At 45.1% G+C, this 21,619-nt stretch overlaps 1 protein-coding gene across 3 annotated transcripts in view; it reads right to left on the bottom strand.

Annotated features, from left to right (window-relative positions):
* Grik4 (glutamate ionotropic receptor kainate type subunit 4) overlaps positions 1-21,619 on the bottom strand; it is a 436,311-nt gene that overhangs the window by 28,181 nt on the left and 386,511 nt on the right. For all 3 annotated transcript variants that reach the window (XR_015451727.1, XM_087212564.1, XM_021249070.2), the window contains 2 exons: positions 13,457-13,570; positions 1,218-1,327 (listed from right to left, as the gene is read on the bottom strand). Coding sequence is in view for 2 of the 3 variants with exons in the window: in XM_087212564.1 (XP_087068690.1) it covers positions 1,218-1,327; positions 13,457-13,570 (224 nt within the window). In the remaining variant the exon portion in view is untranslated. The remainder of the gene's footprint in view (positions 1-1,217; positions 1,328-13,456; positions 13,571-21,619) is intronic.

The following is a 21,619-nucleotide window of genomic DNA, read 5'->3' as shown; positions in this document are numbered from 1 at the left end:
GAGGCTAACATAGGGCAATGCAACCTCACTTGGTCAGGACAGGAACTGGCCTGGGAGTTAGGCATCCTAAGGTTCCTTGGGCGCAGGACACTGTTGCTGCCTCTCCTAACCAAAGACAGAATGCGCCCTCCTTGTCCACTGAATGAACATGCCCTCAGGAAAGAGCCCACTTGCACAAGTGGAGTATGCCATAGAATCATCTGGCCCTGCCACTGTGGCCTAGAAGCAAAAGAGACAAGTGAGAGGATACTTGTACTAGATCTCCATCTGATTTCTATGAGGTCATCCTGATTAGCTCTCTGCCCCCATATAACAACCCATTGGAGTAAGGTGAAGGCTGACCAGGGAGTAGGGACTTCAGTGAATGGCCTGGGAGCACTAGGGGTACTTTCACTTCTGCATAGTAAGTTCCTTCTGGCTCCTCCCAACCAATCCCAGGTTGGTCCAAGAGCTCTCAGACTCAGAGCAAAATAAGCCCTTTTGTGCACATTCTTGAGAAACCACAGCCTAGGGACATCCCCTGGGTTCTTTCACAGGGCGAGGGCAGTCCCTAGCTTTTGGGGCTAGGAGAGGGCTTATTTTCCCCAACCCCTGATCTAGATAATTTGTCTTAACTCAACACGCTACCCCAAAAGACTTCTCTACATCCTATCCTCTTGCCACCTGCCACTCTCCACTGTCTTATTCCACAAGTGAGCTTGTTTTAAGAGACAGATTCAAGCTCTGATTTCTCCCTGGCCCATGTCATGGAAGGCTCCAGTCCCACCACTCTGGATTTTCAGGCTCTGTTTCCTGTCATTCAGCACTTTGTAACAGATCCTGGCAAGGACCAATGCCAGGGCAGCCAAATGCAGTGTTTAATCAGAGCGATCATCCTGCCACCTCTTCCCCTCCTCTCTTTCCCAAGGATCCTACAGGAGGAGGGGGCCAGAGGTTGAGAAATGGGAGGGAGCCTGAGCTGCAGGTGTAGAACCAAATCCAGACAAACCCAGTCTGCGCTATGTATGTTAGGGAGGGCACAAACACGTAGATGGTTAGATGGGGAGTGTGAGGTTGACAACTGGGCAGAGAGCGTTTCAGGGCCAGAGTCCCTCTCTCATCTTTCTAGTTTGGCACCAAGATCTCAATCACCCCTCTCCTCCCCGCCCCTGCCCCATGCAGTTCCTAGAGGTGGACACGAGGTGGCGGTGTGAGGACAGGGAAGGGGAGCAGAGTACCGAGCCACGAGGAAGAGGACACAGCTGACAGCCAGATAGGCTAGAAGCATGAAGAGCCAGACGCCTGGAGAAAAGGGGTCCAGGAAGGAGAAATAGCCTGGTCTGCGTCCCTGGAAATGGAGATGAAAACATGATTCACCACACACATTCAGTCACAATGGCCCTTGGGCAGGGCAAGGCAGGGCAGTGAGGGCAGAGTGAGTTGTGGGTCTGGCCAGATTATAATTATTTGGGTTCTGAGTGATTGGCTTGAAGGACTGTAGGGACAAAGATGCAGCAGGGGCTGCTCCAAAACACCTACCCAGCCCTGATCTCTGTGGATAAATCAGAACTAGAGTGGGGTATATCACTTCCAGGGATGAGGGAGGCCTTGTGCTGAGAAAGTGGACCAGCCCTCCACACACCTGTGGACCACCCACTGTGGTGGGGGACAGCGTGGACAGGCTCTGGAAGCCCTCTGAGCTGTGGGGGTCTGCAGTGCTAGAGGCTGACATCAGCACCCCCTTCCCACTCCAGTGTTTCTCATGAGTGTGCTAATACTCAGCGAGACCTTCTTACATAGACCTTCAATCAGTTCTCAGAGGCACACTTTAGTATTTTCATTTCACTAGTGAAGAAACCAAAGCCCAGGGCTGTCAAAAGATGTGTCCAAGTTCCCACCATTGTTAAGTTGAATACCTGGGAACCAAACACACATCTATCTCAAATCCTAGCGCTTGTCTCACTATGCCACAGGAAAACACAGTGTATCCCAAGTCCACTGATGTGCTTGGCTGGAGGACGGAGCAGGAATAGAAAGTAAATGCCAACCTCCCACCAATTTCCCCAGGAAAATAATATGGCACTGTAAGTTTTCTGTGCCATCTTAGCTGTCTGGTCTTGGGCAAGTTCTCCTTTGGCCTCAGTTGAGCTGGGCTAGAACAGAACCAAACCATCATGGCCTTTGGACCACATATAGCCCACGGCCTTGCTTAATTTACCCCAAAGTATAAATTTTTTTGAGATGGGGGTCTCACTGTGCAGTTCAGGCTGGCCTTGTACTCACTTTGTAGCCCAGGCTGGCCTTGAACTCATGTGATTCTCCTGCCTCAGCTTCTTAAGTGCTGAGATCACAGGTGTGCACCACCACACCAGGCTTCTGAAGTATTAAAATTTATATTAATTCCTAGTAGTAAATGATTGGAAGATTTCACATAAAAATCTAGATTTCTGGCTTCTTTATAAAACTATATAATAACACGGGCAGCACTGGAGCTGAGTGGTGGCTGCCACTGTACACAGAGTGTGTTCTCTCCAGCCCTGGCTGCTGCCTTGATCTTTTACTAGGCTTGATTCTTCCATCTACTCAAAAACCACTGGTTTAGATGGTCCCTAAGGATCATTTTAAGTGGAAAATGCTATGCTCGGATGATCTCAGAACCTGAGGAACTCCATGGATAGAACTGGGAATCAGAATTAGGGTTAGGTGTTCTGTGAGCAGGTAAGCTTTCAAGCTCGAGATGGCATCAGTCACGACAACCTTCTATCAATATGATATCCAGGTACAGCAATAAGTCATCTTTACACTGGGGTCCCTAGAAACAGGAATAGGAACCACCTCTGCCAATGCTGTGCTAAACCCAACCAGCTCTCTGAGCTCACACTATTCATAGGAAGCTAGAACAAGTGAGAAATCCCAAGTAACAGCATTTGCTCCCATAGCTGCATGTGCAGCAGGTGGGAGAAAGACACAGTTCTATATGGTCATGCTGTATTTGCACAGCCCCAGTCATGGATGATTCTCACCTTCTCTTCTGGACGGTTTCCCACTCCTGAACCACCTAAAGATTCTCCTTTGGGACAACATCCCAGAAGGAGCACAGAGAAGATGTCATTGGCTTTCCTGCCAATAGAGTAATCACTGTTGGGTTTTGTGGCCTTTCAGTATTGTGACAGGAGCCTCTCAGGTTTTCTTTCACAGTATATTTAGGCCAAGGAACAGCCCTTTGATACTAATTTCAAGCATCTTCCTTGTGGTACAGGCATGCTTGATCTTTCTAGAACACTCAGATGATTTGTTGGGGAAAGGAAACAACTTGAGGGACATAACCCTGTAACTAAGGGAAGAGGACAGGAAAAAAACATCGAGAAGACCATTTCAGCATTTCTGGTAACATCATTATGTAAATCCTCTTACAGGAAGCAAGGGACTAAACAGCAGCAGCAGAACTGGAGACCCTGGTTGGTCACTTCAGTGTCTCTCACAGGCTAAACATGTCTTCTTCATCATCATAAAAGCCAGTGGCAGACACAGGAAGACACAGACAGTACAGAACCTATACATGGAGTCTGGAAGGGGACAAAAAGCTGATCCTGTGAGAGAAATTATTCTAGCTGCGGCAGAAATCACTAGTTTGGTCTACACATGCAGTCCCTCTTGATCTCAGACTTTCTCTGGGCAAATGTATGTGAATTCTATGGGCTCTGTCACTCAGGACTATTTCACTCTGTGTCTCTCACCTAAGAGACATCCAGGAGAAAAAAAATCTTTTATTGTTGCTTTCTGAATCTGAAACCCCATTAGATGCTCAATGTCAGAAATCTATACCTGATTATATCACAATGAGTGAAATTGAGGAAAATGACAGCACTTTTTAAAGCTGCCATATTTGGTTATGAGTGATAAGGAATGATGCATAGCCGTGGGAAAAATTCTTGGCGACTCAAGTTATAAAACACAGACCATCACACAAATGAGGACCAAAACATAAACAGAGCTCTGCTGGAAACACATCAGTCAGGTTGGCAAGGCAACATCTGATTCCACATGTGATTGACTGACGCCAACCAGAAGAGCAAGGACTGGGCAGTCATTTGAGATTTGGATCCGGGCTTATGCAGTCTTGGCATAGGCTGAGCTCACTCTGATGCTGCAGAGATGTATATTCCTTGCAAGATTTTAAATGCCTATCATTTCCTCTATGTAGATGCTTCAGATTGCCTCCTTACCAAAGGACACCTGAATTATTGGCACTTGGCACAAATCAGGTGTCACATGCCACAGGCACTTCTTCCAAATAATAGCATTTCCAGAACCCAAAGGATATACGATGCTGATGCTTTTCTCCAGAAGAACTTCAAGTGCTTCATGCTGTTCCCTTGATTTCAATACCCAGTTTTCCATACTGACAGATGGAAGAACTGAGACCCAGGAAGTTAAGTGCCTTGGTGATGGCTTCTATTTCTCTGGTGCTCATTCATCAAGTTACACCATAGGCATGCCACACTTTCCTTGGTTCAAATGGTAGCTGTACCAAATCTTCCTCTCCTTTTAATCTTTGCAACTTGCTCCAATAGACTCCCTAATTAATCCCACGGCTTTTGCCCAGTGCCAGCAAAATCCCAACCTATTTTATTGTACCCCCTTAAAGTACTTGTAAACATTATTTATACTCATTATCATTTATTGTGACTGTTGTATTTATAGGCATTTGTATTGATTTATACAATTAATACAACTGCTGACTACAAGTTGGGTTGTTTCCTTCCTTGTGGATGCAACCACTATGGAAGGAGATAAATGGTGATACATAGGTATAGATATGTATCTATAGATAAATATAGCTATATGTCTGTGCCCCCAATGTCAAGGACAGGTCAAGTTTTGCTGAAGGAATTGAAAATTAGATGGCAGCAAAAATAGAACTATTTTCCTTGGCTTTTGGACTGTCAGCCCCCCTAAAGCTCTCTGATGATGGGAGGGACCTGAGGGCTGCTCACCAACTGATCCTGGTGTGCTGAGGTCCCTTGAGTGATAGCAATGCGGCAATGGGGCTGCTCATAGAGCTGTCAAGTGGCACTAAGTTCTTCTGCTATCAAAAATGCATCTTATCCTTTTAAAAGCCTCCTAATTCACTGACACTTCACTCTATGTGTACTGGAAGAAATTATATTATAAAAAGAGGGCAATCACTTTCTTAGAGTCTGAAGTCAAATGCCTAGGGGACCTAGAACCAGGTAATGCAGCACAGGTAGTGAATTGCAATATGCTCTGTAGCCAGACTGCCCAGGGTTGAGTCCTGGTTCTAACACTTACAAGTTATGCAATTCTGAGCAAGTTACTTTACCTCCAGGTCTCGGTTTCCTGTTTTGCAACATGGGTATAATGGTAAAACTGAATTCATGGGGTTGTTCTGAGGGCACAATGAGTTAAAATAGAGTACACACTATGTGCTCCCCTTCTGCCTAAAGCAGCTGTGAGAGAAGAAGGATTGAGAGATGGTATGTGACAGAGGAAGGAACTTCCTTTTATATTGATGTCTTCCTCAATGGAGAAGAAACACTATTTTCTGTCCTATAGTGACACATATGAAAGATGCTTGAGGGTGAATGCCATCTGGCTACAGCCAGTTTTCAAAACTCCTGGAGTTTCTATGGGTTGTAATACAAGAAGCATGAGGGTTTCCACAAGGCTCTCTAGGGAAGCAATTAAGGCAATCCCAGACTTTCTTCTGGAATATGCCTCTTAGAAACCAGCAATTCCAATCATTAGAATTCTGTTTCACACCTCAGCCTTCCCAAAGAAGTCACTGGCTGAGCGGACCAGACATGTGGCAGGTTCTCTTGGGTCTGGGTTAGGACTGTGTACTCTAGTCACTATTTCTCTACACACAAAAACTAGTGATATTAACTCTCTTCCTTCTCATAACTTGTCCCTTCTCCAGCATATCAGTGACAAAAGGCAGTCACAAGATCCATGTGCTTTTGACAGTCTTTAACACTAAATGGCAATTTATAGAGTGTTAGACCACAATGTCAATAGTGGTCACTGGTCAAAAAAACATTCTCTAGGGCTGAAGAGGAAAGAAAAATGTTCTCTCCATGACTCCTTCTGGGAGAGGCAGAAAGAGGTGAGGTTTTTCTGGTCTCATTGTAGGAACCAATCAACAACCTCCCAGGGTGTCTACAATGAATTTTTTTGCATATAGTATGGTTTAGTGTGCACTTCACCTCTGACTCCAAGAGGAAAAAAAAAGCAAGCAGTCGATTCTTCTCCACAAATAACATTCAGATGGGTTGTTGACTACATAACCCATATGCTAGCAATTTCCCTATAGCTATTTCTACTTTGCTGCTTGGAAATTTGATGTCAGAAGACCTAAGTTCTTATCCTGGTGTTGACCTTCACTTGCTGAGTGATTCTAGGCAAGTCGCTCAAGGTTTCTGGGTACCATTTTCCTCTTCTGTAAAATGGAGCAGCACAATCCACAAGAGAGTTGAACGTGAGACTGAGGAAGATAATGTTGTTAAGACGCCTTGAGCTTCTTGAGTGAGAAGCACTCAATAAATACCCAATATTAAAATCATCATACATTCAGGGTCCACATTTCTATTAGATGGGCTATCATGTTACTTAGCTTTAACAAATAGAACTCAATTCATTTTCTATTTCCTTATAACAGAGTATTAAGAAGTATTAGAAATGATTCAGTAGTTTACTTAGCACTGTTCTCCATTTTCCTAGACAGTCTTTGTGAAATGAAACAGACCTTCTTGAAAAATGGGTAATATATCCAGCAAATGCCATGCATTAATTTCATGTTGGCATTTTATTTCTTTCACTTTTTAATCACTGTCTGATTTTTTTAAACTTCTCTTGAGAGAGACTATAGCTGAGAGTTAAGAAAAGAAAATGAACAAAGTATGAAACATTCCCATTTATTAATAAAAGGGGAAGCAGGGCAGAATAAGGGGAAAATGGCAAGCTCACACTTTTCAGGGAGTTTCAGATGCTCTGGGCAGGCTTGGGACCCTATATGGGATCACAGATAGTATCCTTAGATAGGAAAGGACCTTGAAAGATCATATAATGCATGGCCTTGACACTGAGAGATAGTCGGAAAGTGTACAGGATGTAGAGAAAGAAAACTTGACTTCAACACTGCTGTGCTGCTGTGTTGCCTTTCCTCTTTCCATGGCACTGACTAGGCTCACAGAATCTCAGACCTGTGTCTTATAAAATGGGAACCATACTACCTGCTTCAAGCATTGCTTTACTGAGCTAGAGCATGAACGCGGAGGAGCTTCATAAATTAAGAGCTATTAGTCAACGTACAAGTATCTTAGACATATACCCCACCTCCCTGAAGATGCCAACACTAAATTACCCAGATGAAATTTATTCGTTTGGGGGTTTTACAGGCCAAATGTTGAAGCCCAAGTTGGCTCTGCACACTCTGCTGCTGCCTTGCTCCAACAGTCAGGGGGAGCTTGAGGAATACAAACTTATTTTAATATTAGTCTGAACAAAACAGCATTAGGCAAATTGCTACAGCAGGAAAAAAGAGAGAAAACTACATGACATCCTCTAATGTCAAATATAGATGGCTTTGTTTTTCCATGTTCTTCTCTCCTCCTCTTGCACAGCTATTTGAGAGCTCACAGTATGTATCAATACCATACAACCCTCATAAGCAAAATCCCCTTAGAGTTATGGGCTGTATCAAATATTAAACTTCTCAGTAAGAAGAAATTAGCTCATTTGCCAGGAAAATCAAGAGTCTTGTACTTCAGAGATCCTATTGCTTAATGGTCATCTCTGAAATACCAGGAGAAATCCTAGAGTCTAATGGCTGGGCATCTATGTATGGGCTAGAAGTGCATCTGGCCCCAGCCAAGGATCCTAATGCCCTCTCAGGTGGATGCTATGTTGTATGTGGGATACATAGGGATTGCAGGGAGAAACCAGTGAGTTCAGGTGGCAGCTACAGCCAGGCCTGAGCAGAAGATGTGTCTGTGCTGCCTGAAACATCTACCTCCTATCTCTTTTTGTTCTCAAGATCAAGGTGATAAAGGAAAAAAACTAATCTATTAAGGATAATACTCATCCTGTTTCCTGGAATACCAACCATGCTGGGCCTCCTAAGAGAAACCTAGATTCTCGGGATGCAATGCTGCCCAATCCACAGAAGAAAGGATGGTGCTCACTGACCACAAGGTCACTGAATTTATGACCTGCCTTCAGCATTTCCTTCGATTCCTCTCCCTCTCCCTCTTCCCTCCCTCTTTCTTCATTCTTTCCTTTCATACTATCAAATAAAAACTGTGTGTATAGGATGACCACATTTTCCATACCAAAAATCATGTCATAAAAATGTACAGTCTAGGGCCGGGGATTTAGCTCAGTGGTTCCAGCGCCTGCCTCGCAAGCATAAGGTCCCAAGTTCGATCCCTGATACCAAAAAAAAAATGTACAGTCTAATGAACAGGTATCTTGCCCTTAATATACCTCTCAATAGGGTCTGCTTAGAGAGACATAGGTAAAGCACACTAAAACATGACATAAAATGTTATAATAGATAGGGAGAGGGCAGCAGCTCAGAGAAAGGAGCAATCAACTCTATCTAGGGGGTCATGTTGAAGAGCAAGTGTCATTTGAGCTGGGTATCAAAGGCCACCTAAAAGTCTGGTGGTTAAGAGGCGAGAAGATGAGTGTGGTCTGGATGAGGAGGCAAGATGAGCCTGTAGTGATGGGAGCATGGAAGCAGCATAGGACCAAGGGGCTTACAGCCAGAGAAGTGGAAATGGGAGAGGAGATAAGGACTTTATCTCCATGATAAGAGGTTGAACATTTTCTTGTAATTGACGGGTAACTGGTGAATGATTTGAAGTAACAGACTGATATGATTACATTTTCAAAACAAGCAAGCAAGTCACCCTGAGGCTGCAGATGGAGGATGAACTGTAATGAGCAGCAATTCCCATACATTTATTAAATGTAATAGCTTAACACCTCATTGTGCATTTTTCAGGCACTGTTATGAGTGCATTACATATGTATTCTCATTTCATTTACATGACAACTCATTTTTACAGATGAATAAACTGAGACACATGTGACGCTCAGCTAATAATTATCAGATCTGGGAATAAAAGTAGGCAGTCTGGCTCCAATCCATCATCTTCACTCTCCTGCTTCTTAGTGAATGTCTATGATGACAGCAGCTCTTTGATGAAGATAGTAAAGGATAAGAGACACTGCCTTCAAGGAGAATACTGTCTGCTGGAATGGCAGCAGTCTGGGTTGGAGACAGGGAGGGCCTGAACCAAGAAATGAGGATGCATAGTATGTCTTGAGAACTATTCAGGTGAGATGAGAGGTGAGGGAACTCCAGGGAGGCTCAGGTTACAGGAAGGAGATGCTATTAGTTGAGATGGGCCAGAAAGGAGGAAGAGCACTGAGTCTGAGTAAGAAATATGCTGAATGCAGTTTGAGAGAGTGTTTTGGGGATGCCTGAGAGACATGCAGGTGGAGAGGTGTAGTAATGTGTAAGAAACACAAACACACTACTGGAATTCAGGGGTGGGGCCAGGATTAGATTCACAGATTGAGACCAGGTGAGATGACCTAGGGAGAGAGGAGAGGAGAGAGGGAGAAGAGAGGGAGGTGCCAAGTGAAATGATGAAGAGGTATGAAGAACACCATGAGAAAATAGTCCCTAGAGTCTAGGAATGGAGAAAGCTCTAAAAAGCAGGCTGGATCAATAGCAACATATGCCAAAGCCCAATTCCTTAGCCAGCTTGTCAAGTAGCAGGGTGTGGGTAGCAAAAAGGGTAAAAACATTCTTCTTATTTTGGTCCTAGAGATGCCTGAGCAGAAACAGAGATTATACCCTGATGCTGGAAAGAAGGAAAATATCCCATAATCAACATTTGATGATCCATGTTCATGAAAAAGCCCAGATAATCTTAGATTGCTGGAAATTGACAAATTATTTCTGTTTATCTATAGTCCTCAGAGACACACTTGCTGTCACTTGTTATTTTGGAGGCTTTGGCAATAATTCTGGGGTAGGGATTATATTATGCAGTGTACATATGTAGCAAAACATTGTGTGGGATCTCATTAATATGTAGAATGTCTGTATTTCTGTGTATCAGTTACAAATAAATAAAATAATTCTTAACAAGGAATTTATACTTTGAGTTAATTATTTCCACTCTTGCACACAGATCTGATTAGCACCAGATGCTCACTTTTTGCTAATAATTATTCATCAGTCAGGTGGTCTAACAGATATAGAACTAAGATAGACATTCTAAATCCTTATAGACTATAAATGATATTAAATGAATCATATTTTTCTCAGTGAGAATCATCTGTTAGAGAAATTAAAAAATAATAAACATCCAATTTTTAAAAACTTTAATTGCCTTAATCCTATTACATGAAAGACAGTAGCTTCAGATTTAGACTCTCCTGGTAGGCCCTACTTGCCTACATTTTAGCATTAGATATCCCTGCTAAGGCCTCCGTATATCAGATGCAGTAAAGTTCATCTCGGATTCATTCTCACCAGGTTTTCTCTGCCTTCATCAATTCAGGATTGTTCTCACCCGAGCTGACTTTTTGGTACCTTCTAAGCATGGTGCCTCACACGCAGAATGCGCTTGATAAATATTTGTTGAATAAATGCATAAACTGTCAGTTCTGCTCAGTGTAAGCCGTTCATGCCAGCACTCATTTTTCACTTTGTTTGGCCCCATTATAAATCAGATCTGAGCAGCCATGTGGCACACTGGTGACTCCATGGGGAGGCCAGGGGAAGGGAGGGGTCCTGACCATAAAGGGGAACCCTATCAGTCAGGCAGGGTGCTCCTGAGAAAGGGAGACAATTGGAGCTATATCTATACCTGTAATATCATATATCATATCATACCTATCTAGGGGGATTTTAAGGAATTGGCTCATATGGTTGTGGAACCCAGTAACTTCAAAAGTAAACAGGGCTGGAAACTCAGACAGGATTTCTATGTTATAGTCTTGGGACAGAATTTCTTCTTCAGAAAACCTGTTTTTGCCTGTTAAGGTCTTCAGTTGATTGGAAGAGGCCCACTTACATCCTTGGGAGTATTCTTCTTTCCTTAAAGCAAATTCGTTGTTGATATTAACCACATCTACATAATATCTTCAGAGTAATACCTAGAATAGTCATTGACCAAACATCTAGGGACATAACCTGGTCAAGCTGCTAGGAGCAGATGTCACTGGGTGATGAGTACTTGGGGCCAGGTACCTTCAGCCACATGTTATTGATGGATCATCAGGTCACTAGAAGGACTCTAGCTCTCTCAACGTTACTAAGAAAATCAAGGCCAAAGCCTTGTTGTACCCCCAGCAGTGTGGTCTGGAGAAAGGCTGTGTGTCCCCATTTCTTTTGGATGTTCCTCCAGTGGAGGGACAGGAATCACAGTGAAAACATAGGTTTAAACACTGCTCTTTGACTTATTCGCATGTGGCTTTCTCCTAGAAACTGTACCTCAGATTCTTCACTAATAAAAGTAAAAGCAACACAGACCAGGGATTTAGCTCAGTGGTGCTGCTGCTTGCCTCGCAAGCGCAAGGTCCCAAGTTTAATCCCCAGTACCAAAAAAAAAAAAAAAGTAAGAGCAGCATAACTGTGTTAGTTTCCTAAGGCTGACATAGCAAAAGTCCACAACTGGATGACTTAACAGAAACTTTTCATCTCTCGGTTCTGGAGACTGGATGGCCAAAGTCAAGGTGTTAGCAGGGACAAACTGTCTCTGCAGGCTCCAGGGAAGGCTTCTTTTTGTCTCCTCTAGCTTCTAGTGGTTGCTGGCAATCCTCGGTGCTCCTTAGCTTGCAGATGTATCACTCCAGTGTCTTCCTTTCAAATCACACGGCCTTTTCCCTTATGTGTCTGTGTCTGAATTTCTCTAATTTTATAAGGACACCAGTGGTTGGGTTGGAACCTACCCATATCTCGTACAACTTCGTCTCAATTTGATTACATTTGCAAAGACTATTTTCCAATAAAGTCACATCCATAGGCCCTAGGGGTTAGGACTTCAATATGGATTTTGAGGAGGACACAATTCAATCCATAACTACAATCTATATCAAGGGACCTTGTACAGTTCTGAGGCATAGGAGAGGCTCAATGAGCGGGAACTAGTGGTATAGTAAAGAAGAGGAGGACACTGGCTGGGAAGGATCAAAATCCCCCTTACTTCACAAACCAGACACATCAACAATAGCGCTGACTATAATGACCAAACTTTTATATTTCTTTCTGTCTTAGCTTGGGGAGCTTGGTGATTTTGGTGTGTCTCTTCTTCCAGATTAGCCATCTTTTACCAGCTGGGTAGTGACCACAATGGACACTGAGGCCGAGTACAAGACAGTGCTCATTTGAGAAGCAAAGCCTAAGACACTGGCTTTGCACCAAGGGAACCTCCAATCAGGGCATAGTTCCTGATGCCCAAATGGCTGCCAGCAATGGGGGCCAGGATGGAACTGCAAAGGCAGACGGCCCTCCTTTTTCTAGGGCTGGGCGTTGGGATCTACTGAGAAGGGAGTCATTTCTTCAGGAGATATGTGGGGTGACCTCTGATATTGGGCAGCTTCCCGGTTCCAGGTTATGTTTGGGTGTATACACGGCAGCTGAACTGTGGACCTGAAGTAAGTAGAGGGCTGGGGAACTCTGTATGATGGCTATGTACTTAGAGCCAGTTCGGATGAAAAGATGGGAGAAGGTACTTCTGGTTCAGCACAGTAAACTAGGTGAAGTCAGCTATTTGGTGGCAATAGAATAATTGTCCAATTGATAGATGAGATCCAGCCAGGATCACTCATCTCCTGCTCATCCCACCAACCAGGACATTTCGGGGTCAGGCCTGTCCTTGGCTATCCACTGGTGTGTTCTCATACGCTCATTCTGGCCAACCTAGCCAGAGAAACAATTTTTAGTTTTTTAGTGGGGATGCAGAAGGGTACATGTGTCATTACATGGTCTGCTCTATATTCACCAGTACAAGAAATCAAGAGAGGAAGGAGTCTACATTTACCTCACCAGATGCAATGTATGGAGGGAACACAGTAGACCTAAGGGTTGAAGGAATCCTTGAGAATACTGGGGTGACTTTAGGCCCCAGGAAGAAGCAGAGAACTGACAGGTTCCATTACCAATGCATGACACATCAAGTGCTGACCCACCCCTCATGGACATTCCTACTGTATGAGGCAGAGGGAATTTTTACTGGAAAGCTCACAAATATGGCTTTTCCATCCTCCTGTTCACAAGATCCTGCAGCTGATGGGGGAAAAAATAGCCCAGCACATTTGCATTTAAGTCTTGAAATCCAAATATTTCTGTGAGTCATTTATTATTACCATATAACTCAGTGTTTGCATGCAAATAACTTTAATGACATAAATGCTTATAAAATAAGTCTCTTACCATATGAACTCGGTAAAGAATGCTAATTCCCAGCGTCATGAATGGCTTAGAGAAATCAATCACCTTCTCGCGCTCTGCTGTAATAGTGAGGCCTGCCACAGCCAGATCTGCTTTCTGGAAGGAACAAAGAGAACCCATCAGTGGAGCAGCCACATGAGGTGGAACACAGGAACTTGTCACCAGAGGCTATCTCTGCTGACAAGATGTTACTCCAGGCTTGCTTCTCAGCTCAGGGAATGACTCTAAGGAGATAGAGCATAGCCCAGATCTGAAAAATAACTCTTAAGAGGAAAAGATGTCAAAGCTGTGACTCATGTTCATTTGTGGCTAGATCCCTCTAAAAACACAGGTGATTTAAAACTGAAAGGGATCACAATCTGAGTATTCATATACAGTCTCAAAATGTCCAAAAGTAAGGACTTAGAGGGTGAGCACTGGGAGATAGGCTGCTGAGTTCTCCATGTTCAGTATTTTTGACTCAATTTATTCATTTGTTCAGTTAACACAACTTTAATGAGTGCTTGTAAAAGTAAGACCTTTCTGTGTGGTGGTGGTAGGGATTAGAGTGAAAAGTAAAAATGCTAAAGCCATGGGAATTACAAACAATCTAATGCAATTCCCTTCATTTCACAGAGAGGAAATGAAGACCAAGAAACTGAACAAGTGGCCAAATGTCACGCAGACCATCCTTGCCAGAGCTGGGGCTGGGATGCCCCTTGATCATTGGCCACTTATGCTGCCATGCAGGTAGACATTCAAGTGTCCCAGGCAGAGCCAAAGGAAAGATCTCATATACCTTTAGTGCCAAATAACCGGGATTTATTATGAAGAGCTTTCTTTCCTTTCTCTTTGCTCCCAATTACACTGTAAGTGCCCACTTGTGATGAGAGTCTGGCCTGAATTATGGTCCTCTGGATAAGGAGATGCTGTGGCTTCCTCACTATTCTTTGTACTCATTCTGTTGAAATCAAGCCCACCTCCTCTTGGTCTGCTCTCTGACATCTAGGGCTGTGGGAAAGCTCAGAGCTAATTCTGGGTTCCAGTCTATGTTCTGCTCCAACTAACCAGCCAACTGAGGCTGGTCACTTTGCTTCTCTAGTCTTCTTTAACCTCACCTACAAACCATGTGAGTGTGATTCTCAAAATGTAGTCTTTGGGCCTTCTGCCTCAGAATCACCTGCAGGACCAATGAAAATATGAATTCATGAGTCTCATCACAGACTCCTGGAGCAGACGCTATGAAGGGAGGATGGAGGACTCTACTGCATTTGCAACAAGTTGTACAGGTGATTCTAAATTACACAAATATTGAAGAACCATGTTTATAACATAGGGACTATATTTCAAACTGCTGAAATATAAATCTGGAGATCTACACTTCAGCTTCTTTAAGTCTTTCTTCTAATGCTGGCAGATCAGTTGATGCAAAAGATGTACAAAGAAGTGAAGAAAAGTGGAGTCTCTAACAAACTACAAACAAGCCAATCAGTTCAGAGTGCGAATACACACACACATATGCACACAAATACACACATGATTCTTGCTAAACCATTGCAAAGAAAAGAAATAGACACACTGCCCCTCATTTTACTCCCCAGGGAACTACAATTTGGGAGCTGGAAGGATAATCCAGTGGCCAAAGCCATTTCCTCTACATCTCAATATCAGTCCTCCACCCTCTAGGCACAACCTTTCCCCAAAAGTAGTCACGTGAGCCAGTCAAGTTAACACACTTAGACCCTTTTAAAGAAAAGCCATCCTTAAAAGAAACTGAATGAAAGAGATTTTCAATAAAAAATGGAGGTGATAGACTTATTCTGTATTTCTTTAAGAGAGCATTGATTGCTGCTATCAAGTGAATCAACCCTTGGGTTAGAGAGTGGGCTTTGATTAGAAGATTGTTAGTAACTTCATTTTGAGGGACTCTTTAGAGGATTGCTTGGGCTTTTCAGAAACTCAGCCCCTCAGTGACAGTGACATTGTCTTGAATTCAGCTTGTGAGCACAGTGTAAAGCAACAGAAGCCGCCTAGAAAGGCCTGGCGGATACAGTGCCAGTGCCAAGCACGCAGGTCTGCTACAAGTTCATGGCTCAGTCCTGCCTGAAACCCGGGGAGCTGGAAACAAGAGTTAAAAGGGTTTAGGTGAAGGAACTGAAGTAATGATTAAGAAAACTGCAACTGATAAAATAGGTGAGAGGTAAGCACAGCATCCAGTCCTTTCTCTGGTTATTAAAAATATATATACAAATCAAGTAGTCAAAGTAAATGACACTGTCTTCAGATTTCCTTTCCCTACACTCAGCTTCCCTCTAAAAAGGGCAAACTTTGGATTAAAATTTGGAAATCATTTCACAAGTGTATAGAAGTTGGCCAACAATGACATTTTGCCAAAACAATTCCATATGTCCATACAGAGAGAAAGCTGGAAATGAACTACGTCCAACAACCAGGAATCTCTCCTACATACATGTAGGATAACCACCTGCAGAGAGATGGGTGCCCAAGCCCAGACAGGGCATTGCTGTCTAGTCACAAACACACACAGCCCTGCACTGGGCCAGACATTCAACCATTTCATTCCCATACTGCTGCCCCAGCAGGCCCAGCCCATATCTCTGTCATTCTGACATATCTCCTCCACCTGCCCCGGAGGGTAAGCAGCTCACTGCGGGGCAGGGAAGGCAGGGAAGGAGATGGAAAGGGCAGAGCAGCAGGCTATAAGAAACCATGGAGGCTTGGTGATGGTTGTTTTTTATATTTAATTGACTCAGTAGAGAAGAGTAATTATCTACCTTGACTTCAGTGTACCCCAGGGTGCCAGCAACAACCACATGGGATGAGATTATTCCAAAAAGATGTGTGTTCATTTTCTTTTACCTTAGTTAAAAAGACATTGTGCTAAAAAGCAGCCTTCAGATGAGGAGCTAATGTGCCATGAAACCTAAGGTAAAGGAAAGGGGGCTGGGGCAGCAAAACTGCTAGGAATGGTTGGCGTGGGAGGCTTCAGGGAGTGTGGGCAGGTCAGCAGCTTATGCAAGGCTTCTGCTCCTCTGGACACTTGTGGGGGACAGAAGCTGTGCTCCCAGTAGAAAGAGACATCAGAGGACCTAGGTCTTGTCAGAGTGGGGCCCCAACATCACCGTGACTGACCTTGGGAAAGTTATTCCTCTCTCTAGAATGGTCTCCCCAACAATTAAGGCTCAGATAGAGAGGCCTTTGAGCTCTTTCCCAGCTGTGAACCCAGCAAGTGGCTCTGCCCGGCTCCACAAGGTGGGGTTCAGATTAATTGACCCTCCTCTGTTAAGAAGATGATGGGAGTCAGCAGAATCAACCGGTGCAAAGCAGATGAGGACAGGGTCGGAGGGGGAAACTGGTTACCAGACTAGTCAGCAAGTGGCAGGGACGTCTTATTTTAGGGAAAGAAACCCTTGAAGGCTAGGAATCTAGAGGAGCTCAGGCCTGAACCCAGAGCCTGGAGCTGGAAGAGCTTAAAGGACTAGGAGCAGCAGAACTCCTAGGTCTGGTAGGTAGGAGCTGTGCAAAGCAGAGGTCTGGACAGGGAAGTGGTAAGAGCTGTGCACAGGTCTCAGGCTGTTCCCAGCAGTGGCACGGGGATGTGTGCACAATCACATGGGTATATACATTCCCCGGGAGAGACAGGCTCTCTGCCTATTCTTGATGGAAAGTGTTCTTTGAAGAGCTCTGTGTGCTGCCTCTAAAAGATCTCTGCTTTTATCTCCTGGATGTTTGTGGAATTTACAAGGGGAGGACAGGCGAGAGTCAGCCTGGAGGTGACTTCCACAGGATACTGCTCTTTGTTTCATGGAGTTAATGGGGGTCACACAAATGCCACCACAGCTATCAAAGCCCAAAGGCTGCTGTGCTTCTCCTGGGACCTAGGCCTGGCTGGAAGGAGGGCAGCATCTTTGGGCAGGGCTCTGATCTGTATTGCCTGAGCCTGTTGCTCTCACTGGCCTCCTGAGAATAATACCCAGGGTCTGATGGCAGCAGCAGATCCAGGACCACCTGAAGTGGACAAAGCCTTCCCTGGTGTCTTTGCTTTCTTTCTTAGATAGCTGCTGCCCCTTTTTGGGCAAAATCTTCTCCCTGTGCTCAGCAGGGCCTCAGACTTCTGCTCCTCCACCTGCCTCCTCTGCCCACCTCCTCCCTTACCCATGGCTGGGCTAAGGGGAGGAGAGGGACCCATGGTCCCTCTTTCTCACCAGCCATGTGTCTGGGAATCAACCTTCTCAGCCATAAAATGGGCAATGCCTGCCTATCAACATGAAGTAGGAGTCAAGAGAGATAATGAGTGTGGAAGTGTCTTGAAAGTTGTATGAACTGTTCAGTGCTGCTATGTCCAGTAGAGGGTAGCTGAGACTTAGCCTTCAGTGTGGAGCAGACCTGTTTAGACTGTTAGCTGCTTGCTATGTGACCTCAGGCAAGTAATTTCTCTCAGTCTTGGTTTTCTCATCTATAAAGTGGGAACAATACTAACACTTCCCTCCTGGAATTAGAGGCAGTGGGCGTGACAGCACCCTAAGTGCAGTGCAGAGGCCTGGTTCCACAAGCACAGGTATTTGCTGAGGAATGTGGACAGTGGCAATATGATGATTGCAGACTTGCAGACAGATCTCGGCCCGTGACAGGCTGCAGGTGTCAGAGATGGGCAAGCCTGTTCCAGCGTTGCACAGGCTGACCATGCACCATGGCCCCGGACAATCAGCCTCTGGGTGTTTTTCCCAGGTGATCTTGACATGCACACTGTGTGCCTCCCATGTGACTGGCTGTCTCTGTAGCCCACACAGAGACTCTCCCAGGCCTCAGACTGGCCTGCCCTTTGGAAAACTCTAGGAAAGAACCAGTGCCTGGTCATTCTCCCTGGTCTCTTCCTTGTTATATGATTCTCCTATGGGAGCATGGATTAAAAGGCCTCCCCAGCTCTTTTTGAATCCTCTCTTGGATCCATTGTGCTCTCTGATCAGCTTCCAGCTCTTCCTTCCCTGGATTTTCCACATTAGCACCCAGCTTCCAGCCCCCAGGGAGGCTGGCTGCCCCTCCAGGGCGCAGCTCTGGACACCTTCACAAGCCACCCCATCCTGTTCCACCCACTACTCAGGCCCCACTGAGCCTCCCCTTCTCTACTGTTATTTATTTAACTCCATAATTGTGTTACTTAACTCTGGAAATCTTTCAGAGGCTACAGTTGGAATGAGAAAACACTACACAGAATAAGGCTGTACTGAGCATCCTGGAACCCTCATTCTAAGGTAATTGTCTCCAGGGAGCCCTGCATATTGAAAAAGCTCATAGAATTCCAAACAAGCCTGGGCCCGACGTGGTGGAAATGGGGCTGACATTATCTAAAAAGATCAGACAGGAGGGGAGCTGTGTGGCCAGCAAGCCTGGCTTTCCCAGGAAGGAGGAGGCACGTTTGGCTGTGGCTGAGGGTGACATGGGGCTGCTGAGTGGATAGGACCCCAGGAGACATCATGTCACAGGGCCTGGCCCCCACTTTCATGCTGGGTGCACCCTCACTGTCCCTCACTGACTACACTGGGTCACGGGCAGGGTTCAGGGTGCCGGGGCACCAAGTGAGCCAACACAGGCTTGGGCCCTGACAGAAACAAGCATATAGTCCAGTGCAGGAGGCAGGCAGGCATCAGGTTGTTTAAACATTTTTTTGCAAAATTATGCCTGTGCAAAGTGTTATTAGAAAGTCATCTACAGCACCATACAAAGGTCAAACAGGAGGCTTAGTGAAGTCTGTGGGGTATACAGGGGCTTTCTGGAGATAAGACACAGCTACCAGAGCGGGAGTTCTTGGGAGGAGTGGGGGGTGCCAGCTTACAACAAGGCCCTGAGGCTGGAGTGCCCAATGTGGCAGTGTGCCCTACGATGAGGCCAGAGAAGAAGGCAAGGACCAGGAGAGCCAATGCCTTGAAGAATGAGCAGAAGACTGAAGACTTTAAGCAGCAAAGGTCCTAGAGGATCAGATTTGTGATAATAACACAGCTAACACCTTCCTGTGCATCAGACCCTGAACCAAGCCCACTCAATCCCCACAAAGCCCTACAAATCCCCACAAAGACAGGTTACTATTATTATCTCTATCTTATAGATGAGGCACAGAGAAGTTAAGCAACTTGCCCAGAGTTGTTCAGCAAGAAAGAGCCAGGATTCAAACCCAGGTAGTTGTATTCTGAACCTGCAACAAATTCAGTGAGTCCTTGTGGGAGAAAATAAGCCTGAAGGGAGAAAACAAGAAAGAATCATCACTTTTATCTTCATGTCTGTGCCATGTATACCACTGCATTCTGGGGAATCTGATTCCTGCCGCACTCCACAAATGATGCTCAGCCAAGGTCAGCAGGGCCCCACACCGCAGTGACTAAGAGATGCTTCTGAGCCCTTATTTTGCTGAGCCTCTAGCCAGCCCTGCTCTCCAGCCTCTGCTGGAGCTGCTGAGTGGGGCCAATGTTTGGGACCCAGCTTCCCCTTCCCTCACCTGCCCTGTCCTGTAACTACAATGCCTTGTCACCAGCACCCAACCAAACTGGGTTCGAGTTCCAGCTCTGCCAAATTAGTCACCATGTGACCTTGGGTAGGTCTCGTATCTTTCTCATCTGTAAAATGGGATAATAACTGCCAACACAGGGTCAGTAGAGGCTAAATGAGACAATGTGTATCAGGCCCAAAGACAGTGCCTGGCATAGAGTAGGCACTCCACAGATGGTTATTACTATTATTTTCTAACAAAATTTACTTTTGCACTATGATGACTACCTTTGTCATTTCTCTTTAAAAAAGAAAGATGGGAATGGAATATGAGAAAAAGAAAAAATGGAAACAAAGCCTTTGTAAATAGGAAGGGGTGAAAGGATTGAAGGGAGGGCACGGGAATGGGGAAAAAATAAGATCCAAGAGAGACTACGTAAAGGTGCAAATTTCCAATGATGAATGTCATTATATTGTGTACCTAAAATGTACCAATAAAATTAATTTGAAAAATGATCCACAACTCCACTCCTCGGAATCTGGCCTGAGATTCCAGCCCCCATGGCCTGCTTGCTCCTGCAGACTTAGCCCTGTGCCCAGAGCTCCTCCCCAGAGCCCTCCTGTGCCCACCCACTGTCAGACACACCTTGGACTCACCCACAGTCAGCACAGCCACCAACTCCACCTATGCGTCATGGCTCATTCAAGTTTCCTGCCCCATAAACCCTTCCCAACCATCTTCCCAGGAATAAGCCTTCCTACTTTTCAGTCACCAAGGAGCTAAGGACTTATACCACTCCCGGCAGCATGAGCGATAACTTGCCATGTGTTAGAACAGGGGATCTGGGCTCACACTCCAACTCTGTCACTTACAAGCTGTGCAACCTTAATGCTACTCTGTGCCTCAGTTTCTTCTCCGTCAAAATGGGAACAATAATAGGTCCCACCCTCTTGGAGCTTCTGTGGGAATTAAATGAGCCATCTATGCCAAGCCCAGGCCTGGCACAGAATAATGGTCAGCAAGTGTTAGCTCTTACTATTCTTGTTGTTGACATTCGTGTGCATATCTTTCTCCCCATTAGATTACGAGTTTCTTGAAGCAGGGACCAAGTCTTTTAAAAACTTAACATTTTAAAAAACTTAACATTTCAAAGTTGTCATTAACTCTGTTTTACAGACAAAGAAGCTGAGGCCCAGAGAAGTTAGTAACTTGCCAAGTACACGTGGCTAGGACATGGAGGAAGCTAGCTTCAAATCCAGACGATTTCCAGGATCGTGCGCTTTGTTTTCTTATTGCTGCACTGTTCACGGTGACTTTCTCTAGGTGGGGACGCAATAAATCGCTAAGGAGCAGCCAGTCAGCCAACAGTGCAGGGCAAGGAAGGGAAACCGTAATAAACACAGTCTGCCCTCAAGCCCCTTTTTGCAGGCAGCAGAGTCAGACTGACTTCTGACAGATGGCTGTGTGCAAGAGGGCTTTTTGTCAGGAAGCCGGGATGCTGGAATCACATTCTGGTCAGGCACAAGTCCTCAGTCTCGAGTTTCAGAAAAACGTGAAGCCCCAGTTTTCCCACTAGAGGGCGCGCTTTTCCCCTTGCCCTGTCGCCAACTTAACACCTTGGACAGCGCCACTTGGGGCGTCCAAGGCCAAGAGAAGCAGGCCCC

The sequence above is a fragment of the Heterocephalus glaber genome, unplaced genomic scaffold (genome assembly GCF_053883595.1).
Source record: "Heterocephalus glaber isolate CG9 unplaced genomic scaffold, H.glaber_assembly_v1.0 deba00001431, whole genome shotgun sequence".
NCBI classification, from domain to species: domain Eukaryota; kingdom Metazoa; phylum Chordata; class Mammalia; order Rodentia; family Bathyergidae; genus Heterocephalus; species Heterocephalus glaber.
This window is presented reverse-complemented; position numbering and strand designations above follow the sequence as displayed.